We start from the raw sequence: 16,031 nt of genomic DNA, 5'->3' as shown, positions 1-16,031 counted from the left end.
CCAAACCCGGGTCCGCCACGCCCTTCGCACCTGCGCGCCAGAGCCTCAGTCGGGTGCCAAGGACGCAGGCGCAGGAGGCTCCTCCTTCTGCGCAACTGACGCAAGGAGACTGTAATCTTTTCGTAATTTACCCCGTGTGTCCTTGAGTCTTTCCAGCCGCGAGGGCCGGGGCTGTCTGAAGCACTGCCTGTGTGTTCCTCTTCCCCGTCTCCCTTCTCTCTGCTCCCGCAGCCGCGGAGGCCGTGTAGAGAGGACAGCACTTTTCAACAATCTTGTTGCGGGGCGTGCTCGCCGCGGGTTGCGATTTTGGGAGCAGCAGCCGTTCAGTCTCTGCTCTGGCAACGCGCTCGGCGCCTCAGCGGAAGGGGGGGCCTTCGTGCTGCGGCCGTCAATTCCCGCCCCCCACCCCACGTGGTTGGAGGTTTTTAGAAGTGTGGCTGCCGCTGTGCCGCGCAGCTCCGGACCTGTGCGGTGTTTGCTCTCTGCGCTCGCGTCCCCTCCGTCCAGCCGCCATGATAAGCGCCAGCAGAGCCGCGGCCGCGCGTCTCTTGGGCGCCTCAGCCTCCCGGAGTCTGGCGACCGCCCGTCACCAGGTGAGGAAATGCTATGCCTTCTGGAAGGGGCTCCAGGCCCTGATTGAGTGAGGTAGGTCCTGCCCTTCAGGGTCAGACTCTAGGAGAAATCCGGAGCGAAGAAAGGTAACGGACCTTCGGTGGTCAGGGCTGCTGGCCTTGGTCAGGACTTTAGCCTCGAGCTCTGCTGAGTCACAATCCATGGCGTTCTGGAGTCGCACCCACTAATTCACGAGGTAGCGGTCCTCTCCACCTGACATGGGGCGCATTGGATGTGCTTAGTCCCAGGCAGCGGGTGTGGTCTATCGGAAGGCAGAACTATGAGCTAGGCTCTGTTTCCTAAAGAGCCGAAGGACACCAGCTCTGGTTTTTTTTTGGTTTGGGTTTTTATTTTTCTTGAAGCAGGTTGTCTTTGTAGGCCTGGCTGGCCAGGAACTGACCATGTAGACCTCATAGAGACCCGCCCGTCCTTGCCTCATCTGTGCTGAGATTGAAGGTGTGCACCACCCACCACACCTGGCTCCAACCTCGGAGACTTTTTTTAATGTCTTCGATTTACTTGTGGATTGTAATAGAACAGTAAAAAGATTGTGGATCTTGGTCTGAAATAAGAGAAAGTACGTCTTTGAGACTGTAGCTCCCCAGAGTAGTTGTTGACAAGATCATTGGAAGTGGCTCCGGTATCTTTTGGAGTGCAGGTATAATGAGGTTCAGGTGTGCGCAGCTGTGGGTTTGAGACAGGGTCTCACTATTTAGCCTTGGTTGTACCGGAACTTACCAAGACCAGACCTGCCTTTGGCTTTCAAGTGTTGGGGTTAAAGATGGTTGCCACCAGGCCTGGCGACTGTGAAATAATTTTGAATTTTTTGCATAATGTCTTCTTAATCTGATCAGCAGCAGCACAAGTTATTCCCCCAACTCAGGGGAATTGGGCGGGGGGGTGGCAGGTCTGTCAGCTTTCGGGTTGTATTGACTTTGAGGGACACTAATTTATGGGCTTCTTGTTGGTAAAAAGAGTTGAGTTACTTCTAAGCATTCCACACTTAACGGGTCACAGCACGTTGTACCAGATCAATAATGTCAAAGTTGAGAACCCTCCTTTTTTTTTTTTTTTTTTTTTTTTTTTGGATTTTTGAGGCAGGGTTTCTCCGTAGCTTTTGGTTCCTGTCATGGAACTAGCTCTTCTAGACCAGGCTGGCCTCGAACTCACAGAGATCCGCCTGCCTCTGCCTTTTTTCTTTTTTTAATGCTAGTCTTTTTGTTTGTTTGTTTGTTTTGAGATTGTTCCTCTATATAGCTCTTGCCTGTCCTGTAACTCTGGGTCCGCCTGCCTTCTGCCTCCCAAATGCTGGGATTAAAGAATTGCTCCACCCACACTTCTTGTCTAGTTTTCTGTTTTGTTTTTTCAATTTTTCTTCCTTTTTTTTTTGTAATTTAAGACAATTAGTTTTGGGGTTTTTTTTGTTTTTTCCGACACAGGGTTTCTCTGTAGCTTTGGTGCCTCTCCTGGAACTAGCTCTTGTAGACCAGGCTGGCCTCGAACTCACAGATATCCACCTACCTCTGCCTCCTGAGTGCTGGGATTAAAGGCGTGCGCCACGACTGTTTGGCCCTAGTTAGAATTTTGTTTTGTTTTGTTTTTCGAGACAGGGTTTCTCTGTGGTTTTGGAGCCTGTCCTGGAACTAGCTCTTGTAGACCAGGCTGGTCTCGAACTCACAGATATCCGCCTGCCTCTGTCTCCTGAGTGCTGGGATTAAAGGCGTGCGCCACCACCGCCCGGCTAGAATTTTTTTATAGTTTAAGACAATTTGCTTATTTTTACCTGACAGTCCGGAAAACTTGTAGATGTGTGGTAGACATGTAGATCTTTTTCCTTATACATACTCAGTACTTTTCTTCTGTTTTTTATACAGGCTACTACTTAATTCTAAAGGTTGTATGTGTTTCTCAGTAATAATTGGAAAAAGTCCAAGTGTACTTGTGTAGTTGACGGATGATGCAATTTTTCCCCCCTCAGGATGGCTGGAATGGTGTTAGTCATGAAGCTTTTAGATTTGTTTCAAGAAGAGATTATGCGTAAGTATAACTTTAGTTTCTTTGGGAGAAAACACTTATTAATTGAACACCTGGGCTGTGATCTATACATTTAAATAATTTTCCCTCTGTAACTTTATACTTGTAGTTTATGAAATATGCCGCTTAACACCAACATAAAAACAGTTATTATGTTGGAGACTGTTAAGATAACCATGGTGTTTTAAATTTCTTGCAGATCAGAGGCAATTAAGGGTGCAGTTGTTGGCATTGATCTGGGTACTACCAACTCCTGTGTGGCGGTTATGGAGGGCAAACAAGCAAAGGTGAGCAAGATTGGAAGCTGGGGTCACTTAGGTTTCCTGCCTGACCTTAGGTGCATAGAAATACTGAACCGAGCCGGGCAAGGTGTAACACCTTTAGACAGAGGAATCTCAGAGTTTGAGCCCAGCCTGGGCTATACATAGAACCCCTGTCTCAAAATGAGGAGAGGGGAACATTGAATCAAGTTTGGTGCTGGTTTTTCTATTGAGACAGTATATATATTAGGCTATTCTCAAATGCAGATTATTCAGCACTAACATTACAGGCATTAGCTATTACTCCAGACATGTGTGTTTCTGTTTTTGCTTTTTATGGTGTTTGTGTTTGGAGAAAGGGTTTCTCTGTAGCTTTGGAGCCTGTCCTGAAACTCTGTAGAGCAGGGTTGCCTAGAACTCACAGAGATCCACCTATCTCTGCTTCCTGAGTGCTGGGGTTAAAGGCATGTGCCACCTTGTCTAATTTGCATTTTAAAACTGCTTTTATTTCTTTTCTTTTTTCTTTTTCTTTTTTTTGGACTTAGGAATTCACTTGGTATTGATAATTGAATGAATACAACTTTCCAGGATAGGATCTAAATGTGTTCTCTAGCAGTATGGGTGGTAATGCCATTAGAGGACTCGGAATGGCTTTCTCAGCTTGGAGTTCAGCAGGGTTCAAGGTGTCTGCTATGGAGAGGCTGTTAGAACCTCCTCAGAATGCGCAGATCTTAAGAGCACCTGTAATTCTAGAGTTGTCTGTTCATTCTTGACCCTTCATGTTTTCTTTTCCCATGCCCTCATCCGAAACAACTCGGGCTATTTACAGGAGTCTGGCTTACTGGATACTAAGAGAAGTGAAGCCCTTCCTTAGTTCTAATTTATGCTGCTTATCCTCACCCCCCCCCCCATTTTCTGAAGCTTTAGCTTCCACATGCATTTTGCATATTATTCATATTCAAAGTGGTATGATCATAGACTTCTCCATACATTTGAAATGATACTGTGTAGCATTCCTAGCAGTAAACATGCCAACTTAGTGTTATCCTTTTAGCATTTGTTTTATGATTTGAGTTGTGATTGTATCTTAAATCAGAGCCACAAAGATGTTAGTGGTGACTAGTATCTTAATCATTATCTTTGGTAATTTTAGGTCCTGGAGAATGCTGAAGGTGCCAGAACTACGCCTTCTGTTGTTGCCTTTACAGCAGATGGAGAACGACTTGTTGGCATGCCAGCAAAGCGACAGGCTGTCACCAACCCAAACAACACCTTCTATGCTACTAAGCGTCTGATTGGGCGTCGCTATGATGACCCTGAAGTACAGAAAGACACGTGAGTAATAGCAAAAGCAACCGAGAGCGCTTTGCTCGAGGTCTCTTTTTCATTATTGTTCCTAAAAGAAATTCACATCTCTGCCAAAAGAGTAAACGGTTTTTAAAAGCCCATTTGTGCTTTCATAGACTAGGCTTTTTTATTCAATAACATGACAAGTAATATGTTAAGATGCATTAAGGTTTTTGAGATATTCCTAAACGATGTTCCTCATCAGTTGTGTAAGGCTGTTATATGTCCTTACATTACGTGTGTGTGTGTGTGTTTACAGTCCTTTCCCATTATTTTTATTTGTTTGAGACAGGGTTTCTTTGTGTAGCCCTGGCTCTCCTGGAAATCACACTGTAGACCAGAATTCTGATTAGCTTGCCCCTGCCTCCTGAGTGCTGGGATTAAAGGCATGTACCAGTGCCTGGCTAAGCTTTTATTAACATTTTTGTTTGTGGGTGTATTTATCCTCACAAAATGGGAGGTCAGAGTACAGATTCTGTTCTCCTGTGTAAGTCCTGGGCGTTAGCCTTGACAGTATGAGCCTTTATTTGTTAAGCCATCTCCTTATTCAGCTCTTTGGTTTGTCTCTTTGTTGTGCTTTCAAGACAGGTTTCTGTGTAGCTTGACTGCCCTAGAACTCATTCGGTAGACCAGGTTGCCCTCAAACTCAGAGATCTGCCTGCCTCTGGCTCCTGAGTGCTAAGGTCAAAAGCCTGTGCCATCCCTGCCCAAACAGGTTTTTGGGTTTTTTGTTTTGCCACAGTGTTTTTCTGTGTAATAGCCCTAACGATCCTGGAACTAACTCTGTAGACCAGGCTGGCTCTTGAACTCAAAAAGTTGAACTGGGGTTAAAGACAGTTTTGAGCTGCCATGTGGGTGCTGGGAATCGAACCTGGTTCCTCTAGAAGAGCAGCCAGTGCTCTTCACCACTGGTCTCTCTCTGGTCTTCAATAGAAATTGCCTGTGACCAAATAATATTCTATTACATGAACATATTTTTTCGAAACTTTCAAATGGGCATTTGAATTAATTTCACTTCGTTGTTTTGAGTAATGCTATCCTATTTGTTTTTACTTTTGGTTTATTTGAGACAGGATCTCACTGTGTTGCTCTTGCTGTACTAGAACTCACTACGTAGACCAGGCTGACCTCAAATTCAGAGGTCTGTCAGCCACCTCTACCTAGTTCCTTTATTATATCATTTTTTTAAATTGATTTTTATTGAGCTCTACATTTTTCTCTTGCTTTCTACCTGCCTCTCCACTCCCCCTTCACCCCTCCCCCAAGGTCCCCATGCTCCCAATTTACTAAGGAGATCTTTCTTGTCTTTTTCTACTTTCTTCTTCCCATGTAGATTAGATCTATATAAGTCTCTCTTAGTGTCCACATTGTTGTCTAAGTTCTCTGGGATTGTGTTTTGTAGGCTAGTTTTCTTTGCTTTATGTTTAAAAACCACATATGAGTGAGTACATGTGATAATTGTCTTTCTGTGTCTGGGTTACCTCACTCAAAATGTTTCCTGGCTCCATCCATTTTCCTGCAAAATTCGAGGTGTCATTTTTTTCTGCTGTGTAGTACTTCATTGTGTAAATGTACCACATTTTCCTTATTCATTCTTTGGTTGAGGGGCATTCAGGTTGTTTCCAGGTTCTGGTTATAACAAACAAAGCTGCTATGAACATAGTTGAGCACGTGTCCTTGTGGCACGATTGAGCAGCCTTTGGATATATACCCAAAAGTGGTGTTAGTGGGTCTTGAGGAAGGTTGTTTCCTAATTTTCTGAGAAATCGCAACACTGACATCCAAAGGGGTTGTACCAGCTTGCATTCCCACCAGCAATGCAGAAGTGTTCCCTTTTCCCCACAACCTCTCCAGCATAAGCTATCAGTGCTTTTGATCTTGGCCATTCTTACAGGTATAAGATGGAATCTCAGAGTTGTTTTGATTTGCATTTCTCTGATGACTAAGGATATTGAGCATTTCCTTAAGTGTCTTTCAGCCATTTTAGATTCCTCTGTTGAGAGTTCTCTCTTTAGGTCTGTATTCCATTTTTTTTATTGGATTATGTGATCTTTTGGTGTCCAATTTCTTGAGTTCTTTGTATATTTTGGAGATCAGACTGATGTGGGGTTAGTGAAGATCTTTTTCCATTCTGTGGGCTGTCGTTTTGTCTTGTTGACTGTGTCCTTTGCTTTACAGAAACTTCACAGTTTCAGGAGGTCCCATTTATTGTTTCTCTCAGTGTCTATGCTGCTGGGGGTTATACTTAGGAAGTGGTCTCCAGTACCAATGCGTTCAAGTGTGTTTCCCACTTTCTCTTCTATAAGGTTCAGTGTAGCTGGCTTTATGTTGAGGTCTTTGATCCATTTTGACTTGAGTTTTGTGCATGGTGATAGATATGGATCTATTTTCATTCTTCTACATGATGCCATCCAGTTATGCCAGCACCACTTGTTAAATATGCTTTCTTTTTTCCATTTGATATTTTTTGCTTTGTCAAAAATCAGGTGTTCGAAGGTGTGTGGATTAATAACCGGGTCTTTGATTCGGTTCCATTGGTCCTCCTGTCTGTTCTTAAGCCAATACCAGGCTGTTTTCAGTCCTGAAGCTCTGTAGTAGAGTTTGAAGTTAGATTGTGATGCCTCCAGAAGTTCTCTTATTGTACAGGATTGTTTTGGCTATTCTGGGTTTTTTGCTTTTCCATATGAAGTTGAGTACTGTTCTTTCGAGGTGAGAATTTTGCTGGGATTTTGATGGCAATGCATTGAATCTGTTGATTGCTTTTTGGTAAGATTGCCATTTTTACTATGTTAATTCTACCTACCCAGGAGCATGGGAGATTGTTCACTTTCCAATTTCTTCAAAGATTTAAAAGTTCTTGTCATACAAGTCTTCCACTTGTTTGGTTAGAAACTCCGAGAAATATTTTATGTATTTGTGGCTATTGTGAAGGGTGTTGTTTCTCTGATTTCTTTCCCAGCCCTTTTATCATCTGTGTACAGGAGGGCTACTGATTTTTTTTTTTTTTATTTTTTTTTTTATTTTTGAGACAGGGTTTCTCTGTAGCTTTTTTTGGTTGCTGTTCTGATGCTAGCTTTTGTAAACCAGGCTGGCCTCGAACTCACAGAGATCCACCTGCCTCTGCCTCCCAAGTGCTGAGATTAAAGGTGTGCGCCACCACCGCCCGGCTTGATTTTTTTTTTTTTTAGTTAATCTTTTATCCTGCTACATTACTGAAAGTGTTTATGAGTTGTAGAAGTTCCTTGGTGGAATTTTTGGGATCACTTATGTAAACTATCATATCATCAGCAAACAGTGAGAGTTTGACTTCTTTTCCAATTTGTATCCCCTTGATCTCTTTTTGTTGTTTTATTGCTCTAGCTAGGACCTCAAGAACTATATTGAATAGATATGGAGAGAGTGGAAAACCTTGTCTTGTTCCTGATTTTAGTGGAATTGCTGCTTTGTCTCATTTTTGAGAAATATTAAGACAATTTTTGAAATGATTTCAAGTCATCAGGCTCACATTTTTACACGATAGTAATTATAGAGATTTTTAATAAACCTGTCTCTAGAAATTATCGTTTATTGGTCCATCGGTTTATTTTTATAATTTGAAATGGATAGATATATGATGGCATAATTCTTTTTATTTTTCAGCAAAAATGTTCCCTTTAAGATTGTCCGTGCCTCTAATGGTGATGCCTGGGTTGAGGCTCATGGGAAACTCTACTCTCCTAGTCAGATAGGAGCATTTGTTTTGATGAAGATGAAAGAGACTGCGGGTGAGAAGATTTAGTTCATTCTGGGGAAACTGGAAGTGTTGGTGGTTCCTCTGAGTTTATAAACTCATGCCCTGTAGATTATGCTCTTTGCACAAGAAATGTAGGAACGGCAAGACTATGCAGATGAAGATTTTTTTTTCACACTTCATCTGCAGGTTGAGTTTAATTTCCCTAATGATACAGGCTGGTGCCTTTTCAATAGGGGGCAGTGTAGTATTTGTTAAAATCTGGAAAGCTACACATTAAACTTAGAGTCTAAAGGTCAATTGATATTGGTAAGTCTCGGCTGAAATGCTAAAGGTAATTTGGAATTTCTGGCCAGTACCACCTTGGCTGTTGAGCTACACAAAATTACTCCCTACATCTCCAAATAACTTTGTAATGGGGAGGGGGTTGGCTGCCTTGAGCTTCTGGTACTACTGTTACAGCCTCTGAAGGACTAACAGTGGTCAAGGTGATTTGTTTCTGAGAATAAATTTCATACTGGAGTTTACATTATCTTCAGACTAACTTTGTAGCCAAGGCTGGTGTCAAACTTAGGGTGATCTTCCTGCCTCAGCTTTGGATGCCAAGATAACAAAAGGCATGAGCTGTGTAACCCAGGACAGCCTTAAACTCACCTTCCTCCTGCCACCTCCCTGGTGCTAGATTACTAGGGTATAATACAGTGTTCAGTGTTTTTCTTATGTGGCCTGTCTGCAGGTTAAGCTGCAAAGGAGGTGAGTGTTCTTTGTTGCTCCACAAGAGGATTTGAGGAGGAATATTAGGCTTTGGTAGTAATTTTGATGCTTTTTTTTTCCTGACATAGTGCCACAATTGAATTTTATTCTTTTCCAGAAAATTACTTGGGTCACACAGCAAAAAATGCTGTGATCACAGTCCCTGCTTATTTCAATGACTCACAGCGACAGGTAAGGTTAATTATATCTCCTATTTGCCTGGGGGAAAAGTTGCCAGAGTTAAAGGATGGAAAAATACATTTATTTTTACTTTCTCTAGGCCACTAAGGATGCTGGCCAGATATCTGGGCTAAATGTACTTAGAGTGATTAATGAACCTACAGCTGCTGCCCTGGCGTATGGTCTGGACAAATCCGAAGATAAAGTGTAAGTTTATAAAGCGTAGATACTCGTACCTGAATTATAGGTTTTTACATGATTTTTTTATTACATTTTCTAATTTTGTGTTGGTACTTATGTTGGAGGTATGTTTATGCTATGGTATGTATGTGGAGGTCAGAAGATAAAATGTGTGAGCTGGCTTTTGTCTTTCTCAAAAATGGGTCTTGGATCAGTTTGTCTGGCTTGACAGCAAGTGCCCTCACCCTCAAAGGCCCTTAACGTTTTATTTTTTTTTTAATTAAAAATTACTCATTTTCAATTATAAATGTGTTTGTGTATGGCTGTATACACGATATTGCAGACACCTTCAGAGATGTCAGATTCCCCTAGAAATTAAATTACTGGTGGCTGTGAGCTACCTGATATAGGTACTGGAAATCAAACTGGTCCTCTCTGCTTTAAAAGCTGCTGACTCGCTCTAACCCATACTCTCCTTGTCATTGACTGTGTGTGGTGGGGCATGTTCATAACAGTGTGCATGTGGAAGGACAGCATGGAGTTCATTCTCCTTTTGCATAGGTTCCTGGGGTTGCATCAGGCTTGGAGCCAAGGATCTTCACCAGATAAAAAGCTATCTTGCCAGTCCTCGTGTTGTAAATTGTTTTGTTTTTATTTTGTCTTTGTTTTTCAAGATAGGATTTTGCTGTGTAGCCCAGGCTATCCTGGAACTTTCTCTGTACACCAAACTGGCTTCTAACTCAGATCCACCTGCCTCTGCTTCCTGAGTGCTGGGATCAAGGGTGTGTACTGTACCTGCTACACTTGTACTGTAAATTAACCTGAACTGTGAATCAAGTTATAACAACTATAAGATTTATCCTATAATATTTCCATTTCTTAGGGTTAAAAGGGTTGTGCTTAGAATGAAAATGTACTTCCTTTTTTCTCCCCAAATTTGTATATATAGTCTTTTTTTCATTGTTTCAAGACGATTTTTCTCTTTCCTTGGTACCTTGGACAATTTTTATTTTTGTTATTATGGGTGTTGATAAATACTTTGGGAACCATGGTTTGTGTGACATGAATTTTGCTAGTCTCTCTTATATGTTACCAATGCCATATGTTAAAAGGCATGTTGGTTACTAGATTTCAAAATTAGTAAGTATTTCAGGAAGATAACTAAGTTAATCTTTGGTTATTGAATTCATTCCTTTGTAATAGGATTTGTTTCTTTGTTTTCCTTTCTAGCATTGCTGTGTATGATTTAGGTGGTGGAACCTTTGATGTTTCTATCCTGGAAATTCAGAAAGGAGTGTTTGAGGTGAAATCCACCAATGGGGATACTTTCTTGGGCGGTGAAGACTTTGACCAGGCTTTGTTACGTCACATTGTCAAGGAGTTCAAGAGGGAGGTTAGTTACCATTGTGGATTTAATGTGTAGGCTTCTTTGTAGGGGGTTCAGACTTTTTGTTCAAAATGCTCATTTGCTTTCTGAATAATTTTTTTGCACTAAAGTAATTAATTACATTCAGGTTCATGGGTAGACTCAACCATTTTAGTTACATATATATAGCACCTTAGATTGGGAACACAAGACTTGTCCCCTAGCCCACAAATCCTCACAATTTATATTTCTTTATAAAGGATGATCCTTTCCTAAGCAGACAAAATAAGTCTACATTGCCACTTCAGTTTCTCTATTAATTGTCTTATGAATCCTATTTTGTAGACGGGGGTTGATTTGACCAAAGACAACATGGCACTTCAGAGGGTTCGGGAAGCTGCTGAGAAGGCTAAGTGTGAACTCTCCTCATCTGTTCAGGTGAGACATGAAGAAATCCAAGTTCTTTTGGTGGATATTTTTAGCCTAACCTTATTTGAATCATATATTCTAATTTACCTAATGTCAGTGTAGCCTGTTTACGGGTTTTCTATTTGGTAAAAACCTTGAGCAAGCTGGGCAGTGCTGGCCACGCCTTTACTCCCAGCACTCTGGGAGTTCGAGGCCAGCCTGGTCTACAGAGCGAGTTCCAGGACAGTCTCCAAAGCTACTGAGAGAAACCCTGTCTGGCAAAAAGAACAAAAACCTTGAGCTGGGCAGGGGTGGTGCACTCCTATAATAATCCTAGCACTTGGGGAGGCACAGGTAGGCAGATCACTTTTGAGTTCAAGGCTACCCTGGTCTACAAGAGCTAGTTAGAGGACAGTTAGGGCTGCGATACAGAGAAACAGTCTCAAAAAAGAAAGAAAAACAATACGACAATGATCACTTTTCTTTTTAATGAATTAGGTAAATCTTTGTGTGTGGATCTTTTGTTCACATGTATATACGTACTGCTTGTGTGCTTGGTCCCTGCAGAGGCCAAAACTCCCATGTTCTCTAGAAGACCTGCCAGTGCTCTCAAGCACTGAACTATCTTTACAGCCCTGAGACAGATATTTTTTAAATTATCTATTATATGTGCACTGGTGTTTTTACCTGCATTTTTGTCTTAGGGTGTCAGATCCCCTGGACTAGAGTTACAAAAGCAGTATGGTGAATGATTAACCTTGAAAAAAATTAGTGTCTTCAATATACTATTTTGTGGATTATATGAATTGCTAGTTTTCTGCCTAATAAATTGGATCACCATTCTAGAAAGTGAGCTGTGGGAAAAATCTGCCCTTTGAGCAACAGATTTGCTCCAACTCTCTGTTCTGCACTTGTTTGTTGACCTCAGTTCTGAGAGGTAAAGCTTCCCTGTCTTAAGCAGGTATAGACTGAGGTTATAGCCTCACCAGCGTGAAACTAGACCACTCTAAACCTGTGACTGCTTAAGATTCTTACATTCACAGCAACAAGTTATGGTAGCTGTTGGTTAAGTAGTTGTTGCTAACTAAGTTGCTGAAACCTGAATGCTGTATACAATAATCTATTTTTGAGTTCGGCCTTAGTTCCCAAGCCTTCACTGTTGTAAGGGGCTGTGAGTAAGTTACTATGTTGTCCGTACTATGCTCATGGGTAGTAATGCCATTCTCCCTGCTGAGTGAGAGAACTTGTGTGACTTATTCATGTTTAAGGTTGTGGTTTAAGGGCCTGGGTTTGTCAGTAGAAAGAGAAATCTATAAGTCTCAGATTTGATACTGGGAGGGGAAAAGGTTGTTTACGTTTACATGGCTGTGTCTTACTGACGGACATTTTCTTTTCTAGCCTTTAGCACTTTAGCAAAGTATTTAGCCAAGTCAGTGTATAGTTATGATTTTAAATCTGTAAAATAAATCATTGGGAACATCTCAGAAGACTTAATAGTGTACTCTGAAAAGATGGATTTTACCTAGAATATTAACTCAGCCCTGTGGTGGTCTCCTACCACTCAGACTGGCCTTGAACTCACTACCTCTGAAGATGACTGAATTCCTGAGGGCTTAGGCAGTGCCAGCACATCCAGTGTGCATTGCTCCTGCTTTTTTCTAGTAAGAGCATATGTAACACTAATTCCTGGAACTTAGTCTGGATATGTTAAGAGGTTGATGGGGAACATATGTTCTTTTTGTTTTTTGTTTGACTTCGTCGTTCCTCACCCACCCCCCATACACAACACACCCTGTTTCTCTCTATAACAGTCCTGGCTGTCCTAGAACTTGCTTTGTAGATCAGGCTGGACTCAAACTATCAGATCTGCCTGCCTCTGCCTCCTAAGAGCTGGGATTAAAGGTGTGCACTCCAATGGCCCTTCATGATTTCTTTCTTTGATTTTTATTTTTATATATGTGGAGAGGATGAGAGAAGGTAAATGTGGGTACCAGTGGAAGCTAGAAGAGGAGAGTATCGGGTTCCTCAAAACTGCAACTATGGGCAGTTGTTAGCTACCCAACATAGGTGCTAGGAATTTCAGTCAAGTCATCTGCCAAAATAGCAAGCACTGTTTAACTATTGAACTCAGACATGGGATATTTTAACTCGATGTGAAAGATAACCACACACACAGTATGTTTCTTTCTTTCTTTCTTTTTTTGTGTTTTTTTGAGACAGGGTTTCTCTGTAGCTTTGGAGCCTGTCCTGGAACTAGTTCTTGTTGACCAGGCTGGCCTCAAACTCAGAGATCCACCTGCTTCTGCCTCCCAAGTGCTGGGATTAAAGGCCTGCGCCACTATCACTCGGCTCACAGTATGTTTCTTAAAGATCATTTTTGCTACTGCACACCTGTCAATAACTTCTTCTGCTTGTTTGCCCTAGTTTTCATTGATAAGATGTGTAAACACCCCTTAAAAGAGATTTTAGTGTATTTCCACTGCATCTTAGGAATTTAGTAAGGCTGGTTTTTCTGTGCTTCCTAGGTCCTATCCTAGGGTATAGTCTTAACCTTAATTGGAGTCATAAAGATTAACTTATAGTGAAATATTTTCTGTGTAGACTGACATCAACTTGCCATATCTTACAATGGATGCTTCTGGACCCAAGCATTTAAATATGAAGGTAACTCGAGCTCAGTTTGAGGGCATCGTCGCAGATCTAGTCAAGAGGACTATTACTCCATGCCAGAAGGCGATGCAAGACGCAGAAGTCAGCAAGAGTGACATAGGAGAAGTGATTCTGGTTGGTGGCATGACGAGGATGCCCAAGGTATGGACTCATAGCTTATGTGGGGGGAAATCGATACATAATGCAATTTAATTAAAAGATGCAAGAAAGGGTATCAGGGAGACTATTAAACCCATTCTTATAAGATAATGTTGTCAAGCCTTGATGGTGGTCATTCCCTAGGAGATGTCTTTTGGTCACTTCTTTCCAGCATAGTGGTTGGGACTACTTGCATTACTTCAACAAAGATTTGTGCAATGATGCATTTTCTTAATCAACACATCATTCTGAAAACATGTGTAGATAAGTAATAACTGAGCACAGACTGTTGTTGAAGGTGCAGTTGTTCCTTGGAGGCTGGATAGAATTATCTTGGGTCCAAGTTAATGGTGGAATTACTGCTTTTGGTGGTGGTTTCTGTTGTTTTTTTTTGTTGTTGTTGTTTTGTTTTTAATTTTACTGATTTTTATTGAGCTCTATATTTTTCTTTCTCCACTCCCTGCCTCTCCCCGTCCCTTTAACTCTCTCCCTGGTCCCCATTCTCCCAACTTACTCAGGAGATCTTGTCTTTTTCTATGTCCCCTGTAGATTAGATCTATGTATGTCTCTCTTAGGGTCCTCATTGTTATTCTAGGTTCTCTGGGATTGTGATTTGTAGGCTGGTTTTCTTTGCTTTATGTTTAAAAACCACTTAAGAGTGAGTACATGTGATAACTGTCTTTCAAAATGATGTTTTCTAGTTCCATCCATTTGCCTGCAAAATTCAAAATGTTATTTTTTTCTTTGTAGTACTCCATTGTGTAAATGTAGGTGGGTTGTGTTTATGGGAGATTTTGTTTCTCTGTTGCAACACTAGGATATTGGAAAATGAATCTAGAATAAAGTTGGACCCAGAACTCTGGTTAGAGAAGACATGTTGATATTAACAAATTATCCCAAGATGCTGTGTGCTTTTGTTAGCTCTTAACAGGGTCAAAAACTATCCCACAGAATTGTTATTACTGCTTCCTTCAAATTGGCCTCTGATTAATTATGTAATAGTGTAGGCTGTATTTTATAGTCCCTTGCCTTATGCCTTCTGTTTCCAGTGATGAATGTCATCTGGAAAACAGATAATTGAAGCAAATGCTTCTAAATTAAGGAGACAAAGTGAGTTTTCACGTAAAGGAGTCAGCATTGTTGGAGCTAAGTTCATCTGACTTGCAATCTGGGTAGCACCTTAGTGCTCTTTCTCAGTTCAGCAGTGGCCCTGGGTGTTGGCTAACAGGTTCTTTGTCCTCCGCACATAGGTTCAGCAGACTGTGCAAGATATTTTTGGCAGAGCCCCAAGTAAAGCTGTGAATCCTGATGAGGCTGTAGCCATCGGAGCTGCCATTCAGGGAGGTGTGCTGGCTGGAGATGTCACAGATGTGCTGCTCCTGGATGTCACTCCTCTCTCTCTGGGTATTGAGACTCTGGGAGGTGTTTTTACTAAACTTATTAATAGGAACACCACAATTCCAACCAAAAAGAGCCAGGTAAGGGTTATCCTTCCTCACAGGTTTTAAGTTCTATGAGTGCATAACTGCAGCCACTTCATGAACTGTTTAAAACTTAATGTTTCTAAATCCACACCAGCTGACTGGGTGGTGAGATTACCATTTGTGTGTGTTTTGTTGCAGTTTCTGGAAAAGTTCTTAGATATCAGCTAGCAGTGATGATTAGGGGAAGGATAATGCAGTCTCCTAAAAGGGCTGTTGTCATTTGCCACTGAATTTTCTGTACTCAGAAATAAAATAAAAAGTCTGGTTAGCCACATGGGACTAGGCTTGATTTCAGCGTGAATGATGGGGGCTGAGTTGTGTTTTACCAATCAGTGATATACGGGCATGGCTTGGCAGGGTCTTAGATGAAGTCACACTTCTTGTGCCTGGTTGGATTGTCGCAAAACTTGGGAAGTTGAGGCATGAAAATTGAGAATGTGAGAACTGCGGACCATATAGTGTGACACTGTCTCAAATGGTTGTATTTCCAGACTCAAATCAGTCTTAAATTATTCTAGGATCTCTCTCTTTGGTATTTGTGCAGTGATGTATTTGTCAACACATCATTCTGAAAATATGTGATGACATCTCAAGACTGAGCACATGGTACATCGCCTATCTCTGGTCTGACTTCCTTGGACTGACAAGTTGTTATTTTATATCCTTATTTTGATGCCTTAAACTTCCAAGCTTAAAGCTTCATCTTGTCCAACATACTTGTCTAGCAGAAACAATAGCTATTGTGTGCCATTTAATACTAACCCTGTCTTTGCAGAGATAAACCTTTGTTCTGAGAGTAATGTATGTTAGGAATCATCCAGTATTAGAATGTCATTGTCTCGTTAGCCTTTTTCTGTATAATGGGTGTA

The 16,031-nt window shown here is 41.5% G+C and overlaps 1 protein-coding gene and 2 non-coding genes across 3 annotated transcripts; all 3 read left to right on the top strand.

Moving 5' to 3' along the window:
• The first annotated feature begins 406 nt into the window (after positions 1–406).
• Hspa9 (heat shock protein family A (Hsp70) member 9) lies at positions 407–15,201 on the top strand. The gene is made up of 11 exons (XM_026783308.1): positions 407–593; positions 2,591–2,649; positions 2,846–2,933; positions 4,060–4,241; positions 7,893–8,017; positions 8,855–8,928; positions 9,017–9,123; positions 10,327–10,489; positions 10,808–10,900; positions 13,472–13,681; positions 14,929–15,201. Exons 1-11 carry the CDS (start codon positions 513–515, stop codon positions 15,184–15,186), a joined length of 1,440 nt encoding a protein of 479 aa, XP_026639109.1. The 5' UTR covers positions 407–512; the 3' UTR covers positions 15,187–15,201.
• LOC113457130 lies at positions 13,892–13,962 on the top strand. The gene has a single exon (XR_003377761.1). It is a non-coding gene; the product is annotated as a small nucleolar RNA SNORD63 (small nucleolar RNA).
• Positions 15,202–15,700: 499 nt separating the features above from the next.
• On the top strand, positions 15,701–15,766 carry LOC113457131. Its single transcript, XR_003377762.1, has one exon. It is a non-coding gene; the product is annotated as a small nucleolar RNA SNORD63 (small nucleolar RNA).
• The last annotated feature ends 265 nt before the right edge of the window (positions 15,767–16,031 follow it).

Source organism: Microtus ochrogaster, chromosome 18, assembly GCF_000317375.1.
Source record: "Microtus ochrogaster isolate Prairie Vole_2 chromosome 18, MicOch1.0, whole genome shotgun sequence".
NCBI lineage: Eukaryota > Metazoa > Chordata > Mammalia > Rodentia > Cricetidae > Microtus > Microtus ochrogaster.
Note: the sequence above shows the minus strand (reverse complement) of the source record. Positions and strands in the feature narration are given on the sequence as shown.

Coding starts and splice junctions, on each gene's coding strand:
- Hspa9 (XM_026783308.1), top strand. CDS start 513: ATGATAAGCGCCAGCAGAGCCGCGGCCGCGCGTCTCTTGGGCGCCTCA. Junction 9,124..10,326: donor GACAAATCCGAAGATAAAGT/GTAAGTTTATAA, acceptor TTTCCTTTCTAG/CATTGCTGTGTATGATTTAG. Junction 10,490..10,807: donor TCAAGGAGTTCAAGAGGGAG/GTTAGTTACCAT, acceptor CCTATTTTGTAG/ACGGGGGTTGATTTGACCAA.